At 33.1% G+C, this 12,135-nt stretch overlaps 1 protein-coding gene across 2 annotated transcripts in view; it reads right to left on the bottom strand.

The window, feature by feature from the left end:
* Positions 1-12,135, bottom strand: part of LOC115879170 (estradiol 17-beta-dehydrogenase 11-like) — a 139,058-nt gene that overhangs the window by 15,863 nt on the left and 111,060 nt on the right. For both annotated transcript variants that reach the window (XM_030895861.1, XM_030895860.1), the window contains exon 3: positions 11,862-11,986. In XM_030895861.1, the coding sequence (XP_030751721.1) occupies positions 11,862-11,986 (125 nt within the window). The remainder of the gene's footprint in view (positions 1-11,861; positions 11,987-12,135) is intronic.

The following is a 12,135-nucleotide window of genomic DNA, read 5'->3' as shown; positions in this document are numbered from 1 at the left end:
GGTATGGATCTTAGTTCTGAAACACCCTGTACATTTCAAAATAATTTTAAATTGTGCACATTCCCTCCCCGCATATACCCATAAAATATTTTGTTTCTACATCTTTCCGTTTTCGTATAATCAACCGAGGCGAATGAGGTGCGCCACCCTGTATATCTCATTTCCTTTAACTGCCTTCTAGATACATAATATGGTAATACTATACAGTTTAAAAAAAAACTTTATTTCAGTTTCACGTACAAATACTTGACTTTTAATTATAAGCATATATTTTCCATTGAAATATGTCAAAGATATCTAACAGATATCTAATTTCAAAACGGGTATGTAGAAATACAAGAGAAATACCAAGAGCGCGTACACACGCTTTTCTTTAAACAAATACCTTCTCGCATTTTCATCACTCATTATATCAATAAACTATTGCAAATATTAGGAAATATATCTATAAATCAAAGCTAAATATTTTTATTTAATTATTATAAATACACTCAGATGCAAAAAAAACGCAACAGAGACATTTTTGGTCAATTTTATAGTGTTATATTTTTATTATTTTTAGTCCTAGTTTGATGAATTTTTTAGCAAGCTGCACATAATTATATCAACTTTAATTCGTAAACTAAGTTTTTTATAAACTTTAGTATTTGGCATATTATACAGGGTTAATCGAGGAGTTCTTTTTTTACCATAACTTTAAAATTCCCTGTGCAATAATTTCGTGTATGAATTTTCCTAAAATATAATTTTGCGGTCAGAACAATGACTCCTGAGTATTTTGTTTTTTGATTCATGTCAATACATGCTTTGGTTAATTTTTAAGAGCGAAATGAACTGATTACGATCAATTTTTAATTTTTTCAGTTATCATTACTTTTTTATGTAATTTTTAAATATGACGAGATGGTTTTGGTGACTATTGTCATAACGTCATATTACGCTGCATTGGATACTGTATATATTATTATTATACCAGATAAGAAACCGTTGCATGCAGATTCTGTGGGGAAAATTGCGAAACATCAGGGCACCTCATCACTGAGTGCGCCGAGTCGACAACCATTCGTCCCATAAACTTTGGTACGACTGATACTGGAGATGGAGGTCTAGCCTCTATTTTTTCCTCATAGACACAGTAGTTTCAGATACTGGCTTTTGTCAAAACCGTGAGACTGTATGATGAGTTATAGCATGTTATAACTCAAGAATGGGGGATACACAATAGATCTATAGGTCGCCCGTCGCTGTGATTAACCCCCTTGCAAACATTCTACATTCTACATTGACCTCGCCAAAATTATTATTGATTGTCATAGTCCTGCTGTTTTGACACCTCTTTTTTTCGATCGTATGGGACAATTGGCCTGTAAATTAAAACACACAACTGTCATTGTCTGGAATCCTCCTGTTGGACAGATTTATACTTGTTAGTAAATATATGCTAAATTTAATTGAACGCATATTAAACATTTACATACGAGTATACATATAAGTATCATAACCTCTTTATGGTTTCAGCAATTACATTAATAATATACTCTATTACAACAAGGTTTGTGCAAAAACAGTTTCAAATTAGCATTTAAAGGCAATATCCTGTAAACTTATGTAAATTTTCTTTTTTTTGTAGCATATTTTTCTTTCTTGAACTGTTTAAGCTAATAATAGTAAAATCGTTTTTTCACGTACACACGTAGGAAAAAGACATTATATTATTCTAGTCTAGGCTAAAGAACGTCAATTCACGCATTGCTGTATCCTCAATTTATTTTTTGCCTTACTAATTATCATTATTTGCGCGAATCATTAACATCAACACGTAATTCTTTTAATAGTGTCTAAATTAATTTATTCGATTTTAGATAATATCGGTGTCTATGAGGAATGTCTATTTCTTCAATCAACGGTAATATACAGGGTGAGTTTCCTACGATGTTCTCTATGGGTATCTCGGAAACTACTGGAGATAGAGAGTCGGTTAAATTGAGAAAGAATTGCAGTTTTGTGGGGTCATAAATATGCGCCTTTCAGATTTTTGAAAAAGTTCATGGCTTACTAGACATTTCAAAAAAAACAAATTTCGGATATTTTAAAAATTGTCTATTTGAAACTTTTTGTCTAAAATTAATTATAATGGAATTATGGGCAATTTTTAAAATAGCCGAAATTTTTTTTTCGAAATATCTAGTAAGCCATGAACTTTTTCAAAAATCTGAAAGACGCATATTTATGACCCCACAAAACTGCAATTCTTTCCATATTTAACGGACTCTCTATCTCCAGTAGTTTCCGAGATACCTATAGAGTATATCGTAGGAAACTCACCCTGTATTTTGGATATTTTGTTCTTGAATAATCTGAGAAGTAAATGCACGCACATACATTAAGTACTTAAATAGAAATTATTGACACTAAAGTTATATTCCAAGTCAGTACCAAAATTACTTGTAGGGGGTGCTGGCACCTGCACCTACATATTTTTTAACTGAAATGAAGAGAAATAACTTTTCGTCGGTACCTAGACAGGGTGTCCCATTTTAGTTGCAATCATACGGGCCTTCCGTCATTCGTGATGATAGAAGGGCCACTTTTTTGTCAAACGGAAGATGTCAACAAAATTTTCATAGCCATCTTCGTTTCTGAGCTACAGGGTCTTTTCGAAAATTTTGCAATTTGGGACAGCCCCCGTATTCTCGTTATTATGGATGATATCGAGAAGGGGAAAACTGATCACTCTATATATTTATTTTCACTATTTACTACAATATTTAAAATATATTATTTTCTTATTAGTAGGCCGTGACAAATAACAAAATCAAAATGGTATTTACCAAAATAGACATACACATATTAAAATTTTATTTAGAATTAATATATTTTATTTTTGAACTGTTACCACTGAACCTCTGAATATATTTTTCTATTTTATAACGCACGAGCTAGCGAGACAAAAAGTGGTAAGGATCGCCCAAGCCCAAACTCCAAAAACATTTGATTTAAAGCTAAGAAAAGCATTATAATAAACTTGATACTGTAACTGGGTACCAATATCCTCTGGTTGTGTGCTAGGAAGTAAATTTTCATGCATATCTTCATCGATAGGTTTGTAGCTTCTGAATCACGGTCTGGGTAAATCGTTTAGATCATTTGGTAACTCAGAATTAGAATTATTAGAGTTAAGCACCTCGCATTTACATTGGGGGACATCCTCATATTTATTTCAAACCAATAATCAACGAGAATATTCCTATAATTTAACAAAATTATTTGGTTAAAATTTTATGACATGTATCTAATTTGTAAAAAATTCTCTAATTTTACGTCCGTTTAATTTACAAACGCAGTAACTTATACGTTGGATAATAGCTAGATTGATGATTAATGAGTATGGCCAGTAATCCGACTTTAATTATAAGTTTAACAAATGCATTTTCTGGAAAGCGAGTAAAATTAAGTGGATATAGCTCCGCAATTGTAAACAGATTAATAATTATACCTCATTTATCTTTTGCACTAATAAATATATCAATATACATTTCATTAGTCTGTGTGCTTCTATAGCATCATTCGATATTTACTTATTAATCATATTATAATGTTTTCTCCATAAAGGAGAATCTAGAGACCGTTGTAACAATATTAACAACATATATGAAAAAGTTTTGATTTTTTTTCTTCTTCAAGTACTGTATGCTTGTCAGATAATAGTCGGTCATATGGTGTCATGTCGGGCAATGTGAAGAGTAATATCTTCTGCTGTCCAAACTATTGTTCCGATATCATTCACATAACAGCAGTTTCTGCTATCTCGGAGCCATAAGTGCTGCTTGAATTTTAGACTTCTTCTTCCTTCAATTTTATTAATTATATTTTTTTTCAGAAGCCTTTATTTGGGACCTTTAAATATGTCATCTAAGTAAGCAACTTTGCATTTTTTCACACTTACACATTTCCTTCCAGTTCTCTGTTTCTACTGCTCTAGTTCCCGTAATTAATTGTTGCGCTAGGTTGGTTTTGAATCGCTTGACTAATTTTTTACCACGCCCACTCGGGCTCAACTGAGCAAGTATATAAACGCTCAATTTGTAGATATTAGTTTAGTTTTAATCATCTGCTGATGGTTAGCGAAACGCGCGCCCAGTGTAAAAGTAAATGTGTTTTGGTATATTGTGGTGATTTAGTATTTTATTTTATTGTTGTAACACGAAAGGTTCCAATCCCCAACTGTAATTTTTTACAGTTTCCAATAATTTTCTTTGAGTTAAAACTCTATTCAGTATTTCATATTTGGTAATGTCAGTGGTTTGATTCGTGCCAAAAACCTACGTAGAGACGTAGAGTCTACATTTTAAGTTTTCATTATATTTAAAGATTAATTTAGAGACAATTATCAAAGTGAAGCTTGATTTTCATGCATCCGTTGTCCGACGATACGTTGATACGATATTAATTTTATTGGTAGAATTTAAAGACTTTGATTGGGTAGAAAATAATGCAGTTTTTAAATTTATTGCATTTTCATGCCTCCCTTTATCGGATATACGTTGGTGTTATTAAATCATACGATAACGGACGTTTTAACACTTTTTTGACAAATTTAATCTAACATTTATAAAAATATAAGTAAAATAACAAAATCGTTATGGAAACGAAAATATAAAATTTTTATTTAGATTAAATTTGTCAAAAAAGTGTTAAAACGTCCGTTATCGTATGAACGGGTCCGTTGACGGGCTGAAGTAAAATATTTACGGATGAAAAGTGGCGCGAAAACGCTATAACCAATCAGAGCACCGTCGGACCAACGTATCAACGTATAACGGATGCATGAAAATCAAGCTTAAAACCTCTGAAGGTGGGTAAGAGGACAAATAACTCACAATCTTTAAGATGTTTATTTAAATTTTAATGCTTCAAAAAAAGCAGGGGGCGACATGTTTCGGGACTTACACAATTCCCATCATCATGCCCAGAAAGCCAAATGATGTCTTGAAATCTTGAGAGTAATGTATTTCGGTTCCAAACTCAAAGCCAGGCATCTGTTGTTGAAAAAAATCCTGGACTGTAACCTCATCCGAGCAATAGCTAGCTTCCTGTAGCGACGGGTTAAATTAACTGCCGGTTCAGCTCAAGTCTCGGTCAAGATTTCAAGACATCATTTGGCTTTCTGGGCCTGATGATGGGAATTGTTTAAGTCCCTAAACATGTCGCCCCCCTGCTTTTTTTGAAGCATTAAAATTTAAATAAACATCTTAAAGATTGTGAGTTATTTGTCCCCTTAACCGCCTTCAGAGGTTTTACTTTGATAATATGTACTCACACTGGGTTAGAGAACGTTTAGTTAAAGACAATTTTTAAAAGCCTAAGTTCCGGAAAACTAGACTGTAGATTAGATTACTAATGGGCACCTACCCCAGCATCCTTCAGGTAGAAATCTATGCTATCTAAAGATGCGTACAACTTATCTTAGATAGGAACTATCGGAAACAAGAAATAGCCATCTTATCCGATTTTCAAGCCGCCTTAAGAGCGATCAACTCACTAATCAACAATTCGAAGTTGGTTAGAGAATGTCTAGAGAAGCTGAACAAATTTCGTAAAGAAAATAAAGTCCTCCTACTCTGGGTGCCAACCCACTAAGATGATATTGACAAAGCAACCGATCTAGCTAAAAATGAGCGAACACTTCACTAACTGAACCAGAACCGTTCTGGTCCCCCAAGGGGAAACCAACAAAGCAGAACTCAAGAACCTGGAAGACTCCATCCGTAACCTCGAATGGAAATGCTCCAACGGTCTAAGACACTCGAAGACATTTCTCAAGATTTAAACCGAATGGAAGTGCTTTAACGCAAAGAAAAAATGAGAGGAAGGTTTGGTATACAATAATATAGGTTGTATCGCATTGGGCCCAAAGCTTTCGAGTGAGGGATCAAAGCGGATCTCAAACCCCACCAACCTAACCTACTTACCTTAACCTACCACCGAGAACTATCAAAGATTTTCCTAGATTTATGCTCGGATTTATGTAAGAAAAATCTCGGATTTTCACGGTTTGACACTGACACTGTCGACTCAATGAACACCTCATTCTGTGGGGAAACACCAGAACACCTCATCACTGAGTGCACCGAGACTACAACCACTCGTGCCATAAACTTTGGTACGACTGATATCGGAGATGGAGAACTAACCTCTGTAAAACCGTCTCAGATACTAGCTTTGGCAGTAAAAACGGCGTCAAACTAAAATAAACTTTAGTTGCATTCATTACCAAATAAAGTAATTACATTACCTCTCCTGATTCAGCATTTGATTGTTTACTATAATGAAACAAATTGGACATAAATTTAAACACGAAACGTTTTGTTTAAATTTGAGTTTTAGTAGATAAACAAAAAATAATAATGTCAAAAATAGTACCTATATAAAATGTGCCATCTGAAATGGTACACCTCTAATAACACGTTTGAGAGCAACAAAATCATACGTTAGCGGTTAGGTACTCTATTAACTGAGTAATTTCATTGAAAATGTCGGTAAAGTAGGCAATTATTTATAATGCTTGACTTAATTATAAACCTGCTTATCGATATTCATCGAAGAGTACATAAATATAGTAGTAGATCGTGTGACAGGACGTATTTACTAAATAACTTTTTATTCAGATTAGATGGAAAACTATTTATGTAGATCAGATCGCATTATTTAATTTTATTTATGTCTTGTGATTCTAATATTAGATCAAGATACGTAGAAATTAATTATAAATGTAGATACATTTGATGGTGATTCGACGATCAATAGAGACCGGGTACTGCCGAACACAATCAAACGTCAAAAACCAGCATTCTGGGTTACATGATACTTATATGCTTATAGATATCAATTCCTACAGTTGATCTTCTATCGGAAGATTGAGGAAAAAATAGAGAGTGGACAAATGTGATCGCGAACATCGATTAGTGGATTTGCAGCAGAAGAAAAATGATTCGACAGGATATTTTGAAGCTCAAGGTTTCTGGTTTGGCTCAAGGAACATGGTGACCCAATGTTCTAAAAGATATGCTCCATATTAGGTTGTCTACTAAACATTTTTACTTCAATATTTTTTTTTAAATGCAGGCAAAATTAACGCACATTTTACTTAACGCACCTTTAAGTACCTATCTCTAACGACTTCAGGGTCGGACTGAGCCAGAGGGACCCGGGTGCAATTTTGAGAAGCAAGCCGGGTGGATTTTTTTGCGTATTTTTCGCCTTACGTTTTGATCATATATTTTTTTCATATATATGTTTTGATCATAGATTTTTCCCTATATTGATTTGTTGTTAGTGTTTGAAATCAGGGAACTACCCGTAATGCAATGCAAATGTAGATATTGTTAATCCAAAAAAAGGGTATAACCTAATAATATCACCGTCATTTATCTCGGTTTCATTTCTACACTAAAAAAACATATAAAAAAAGTACAACACTGTACCACAGATTGTACCTTTTTAAACTTATGAGATTCAATTGTTGTATATTAGCTAAGTTATTATTCTTCTCAAACTCAGTTTACAACAACAGTGCTTAGTCAAAAACATATAGTTAGTAGGGTTACAATATGTAATAACGATTTTAGCACCTCTCCTATTCAACATATTCATGGCAGCGCTCCATTATAGTGGACAGCAAACTGCAGGAGAGAGGTTTGGGCATTAGATAGGTACAGATACGACGGCAATCTGTTCAACATAAAAAGACTCAGGGCAAAAACATGTACAAAACTCATCACTGAACTTCAATACGCTGATGACTGCGCTCTAGTTGCAAAAACGTTACAGCAATTACAAGAAATGTTGAATACCTGGGAATACGAGACTTTAGCCCTTAAACTGAACATCGAGAAAAATAAAATCATGTGCACTCCCCCGGAAGATCACAACAATGCTATAAAAATCGGAAAACAACTATTGGAATATGTAGCGGAATTCAATTACCTCTGCAGTTTCATTTCGGAAGAGGCCAACTCAAACGGAGAGGCACCTCTTCGTTGCATTACCTTGACTCTGAAATTCATTACAGGATTAGCAGCGCCCCATTAGCATTCTGGAAATTAAAAAGACAGGGTTTTCTACAATCACGACTTAAGAATGTTATATGAAAGCGAAACCTGGGTTGTAGTGTAAATCTCGCTTAAAATGGGCTGTTCACGTATGCATAATGCAAGAAAACCGCCTACCGAAATCTCCTCTTTACTATGAGCTTGTAGACGGTAAGAGGGACAACTCAAAAGTTACAAGGATATTTTTCAAGAAAACTTAGAGGATATACCATCTAGAATTAGTGGGAGGAAATAGTGCACAATAGAACGCAATCGAGAAGCATGGAAATATAAACTCAGTTAATAATCGCAACCAAAAAGTAAAGAAGCAACAAAGTAATGAGATTTTTGAATGTCCGGAGTTTTTTTTTAGTCACAGAAAAGCTCATGAAGGAAAACACCTTGCGTAACCATCTTCTGATGCGTGTCAAATACTCGTCAGTTGTTAGTGGCAATAAATAAAACATTATAAATTGACTTAAAAAAACTTAACTTATTTAAACATTATACATTACATCAATAATTTTGATCCATAAAGAATATTCAATATAGAACATTAATATATAATTATTTTAGCAATAAGAGTATTTACAGAGTAAAATGGTATTTCAACTGAAAATACTGGGTCAAACTAAAACATATTTTAGTTACATTCTTTGAACATATAATATGAGAGTTGCATTACCTATTCTGTTTTAGCACTTCATTATTTACAATAGCATTGAGGCACAAATGCGTATATTTACTTAAATTTAAGTGCAAATATTTAAACTGAATCGTAGTAATAAGTATCAGATAATCATTGTTTAAATATCATAATAATTAATAATTTATAGGTATGTATATATTATTATTAAAATCATACGAAATTGCCATATATGATTTAAAAAAATATATTTTAATTTAACGTCTCCTTTTTGCTGTTAAGGCTAATCTGGATTGAGCCTACTTTGTTTACGCGGAATCTGAACCGTGGTCCTCGGCCATATAATTGTCAATGGCCCACTGACCTTGAGAGTGTCTAAATCGTAAGGTCCGACCGAACCTAAATTTTTAGTCTCGGCCGAGACCGAGACCGAGACCGGGAGAAAAAGAAATTCTCGGCCAAGAACGAGACCGAGACCGAGACGCAATGCAATATTTATTCAATAGTTTTTTATATAAAAAAAAACATCTGATAATAATGGAATAAAGGCTTTATTTTTACGCAGAAACGGTTTTATTGGGATTAAACACTATAAAATTACTAATACCCTTCTAATACTTTTAAATTACTTTTTTTAGTCTATGTTGTAGGCTAAAAAAGTAATTTTTCAGCATTGCATCCTTTCAAATTATGCAGTGTTTCATCATATTCGTTCTAAATAGTTGTTTGCTAGAGACGCTTGTTGGTGATGCAGACTAGAAATATATAAGCTGCTGGTTTCAGAACTCTGTATAGAGGTGAATAATTACACACAAATTTTTTATTTATTTGTAGGATATACGAGTAATTCATATAAAAGCACAATTCTGTTAAATTTATAAAATTTACATTAATAAGACACTAACATCTAATATTTCGTTCATTGTTTACGCATAGAAATATGAAGGCGATTCTTTAGCCGTCCGGGAGATCCCTTTCGTAATTCTATCAGATCATATCGTCGGCTTTATGACGCAAAGGCGTATCTAAATTTTTGCTACTTTTCAGGAGAGCAATTTAAAGAAAATCACTTACTTTATTTGGCCAATAAATGTAAAGTCTTTAATTTATTAATAGTGTTTTTGTATTAACACTTAAACGGAGACATTGAGGAAACGTTCTGAAGATAAATCGAGCGTAAGTTCTAATAAATAATTTATTTTTAGTTGTTTAATAGAGATAGGCCTTTTTGTTATAATAATAATAAATTTATTTCCGAACGAATAGTATACATACGCCCATGTAAAATAAATTTAAAAATGACGGTAATAACGGTTCTTAATAAGAAAAAAATGATACAATATTCACATTATGGAATATTTACAAGAAAATACAATACAATACAAAATCGCCAAAAAATCAGAAACAAATATTTTTAAACACTTTTTTTCGCGTTGGATTAGATCAACAGAAAACAAAGACAATTTTAATGCCAGAAGCAAAGACAATAATCAATTAAAATACTCTTATCTAGCTTATTTTAATAATATTGTTTTTTATACAAAAATTCATTTTTTAACTAATATATTTTTAGTAATTTTTTAGTTAATTGAGGGCATTAATGCAGGGCATTTAAACTCACGGTCCATATAATAAAAACAAAACTAAACAAAAACAAAACATGTTTCTTCATTCGTTTTTTTATACAAATAACTGTGGAGTAACAGTTTCTGTTTTCCCTGTTCAATGATAACAAATTCAACTTCCATTCTACGTGTTTATGCTGGATGATGATAGGCAAAATAAATAAAATTTTCCAAAAATTGGTAGGGATGACAATGCCAATGGCCTGACAATGATAATGAGATGAAAATTATTGTATTTTTCGGGCAAGTTTTTGGTTCGCTAAAATGTTCTTAGAGAAATTATGATGTCGGGAATTTTATTTTTTTTTCATTAGGGCAATTTTCGTTTCCATCAAAATCTCCCTTTTATTCGGCCATTTATTCTCGGACAATCTTTTGCACACCCGATACAGCTATGTGCAGAATCTAGCTCATTCTAACAATGGTTTTTGGCAAAAAAAAATAGACTCTAAAATCACACTGTAATAGAGAGCTGCTGCCATGATAGAAGTTTTATTTTGTCCCAAGCAACCGTCAGAAAATAATTAGGTAGAATGGTGTGATTTTCTCTAGCTTCATTTTCATAACTTAAAACAAAAGGACCTATGTCAAATTCTATCTTTCTTGTGGTATAACAATTGGTATAACAATAATTGATATAACAAAGAGCCCTACTCAACATAGGTCTCTTCGTCATAACGAAGAATTGTAGTATTTGAGATGGGGCAAATTTTTAAACTAATATAAAATGAAAAAGGTACAATATTGAGATGCGCAAATTCGCTATGTTAAAATATGATCCATTGGGCATGTTATGACGTTGATATCTCAAAATCGGCAAAAATCGAGATACGCCTTTTCATCATAAAGCCGACGATATATGGACCAGATATGATCCATTCTTTTTTTGACTTTGGACGGGTATTTCATTCATCCACGCATCGATAGGTGGAGCGATACGCTCAAAAATAAGCTAATTTGACGATCGTGGGCAATCTCGGCCGTGGCCGATAATCTCGGCCTTTTTATGGCGAGAACGAGACCAAGATCTCGGCCTGATTTTTAGCCGAGAATGACTGTAACCGAGACCGAGATCTCGGTCGGACCTTACTAAATCGACTCTTACGAGATAACTGATCTCATCCGACCTCAAATCGGCCGAATGAGCAGTGCGTGTTAATAGATTTTACACTCTTGCCACAAGCTCTTGCCATGGAACAATAGCACGACAGAGTTTCCAGACGCCCACCCGTTTAACGTCGCTTAACTTCGGTAATCTATCGGGAACCTCGACATAGATGGGACTTGGTCGATTTTTTACTATCTATGAACAATGAAATTATACGTTTCTCAGACATTCGATACTCTCTGAGCCAAGTTTTTTGGTTACATTGTTTATACAGAATTAAAATGAAATAGATTTATTAATAAATAAATATTATAAGAAATTCCTTTATGATCTTGTGTAAAAATATTTAGGGATAAATAAATATTCTCTACTAACATATTTTTTTAACTTACATCTCCAATTTCTTTCCTGGTTTGTTTGGCCACCCTGTATATATCTTCTCTGTTGGATAAATCACATTTGTATCCGTAAGCTACACCTCCGATTCCTTTTACAAGACTAATCGTTTCCTCCAAACCTGAAACAAATAATTTCAATTTTATCATATATTTTTTAAGTAATAATTATTTGACACATTTACAGCGTGTGTCAACATATATGCAAAAATGATTATATGCGATTAAGTGACAAAATAAAAAAATATTCAAAAAAAGTCAAAGAGAAGAG

The sequence above is a fragment of the Sitophilus oryzae genome, unplaced genomic scaffold (assembly GCF_002938485.1).
Source record: "Sitophilus oryzae breed Bouriz unplaced genomic scaffold, Soryzae_2.0 scaffold_1576_pilon_pilon, whole genome shotgun sequence".
Classification (NCBI taxonomy): domain Eukaryota; kingdom Metazoa; phylum Arthropoda; class Insecta; order Coleoptera; family Curculionidae; genus Sitophilus; species Sitophilus oryzae.
The sequence above is the reverse complement of the archived record's forward strand: the minus strand, read 5'-3'. Positions and strand labels throughout refer to the sequence as shown.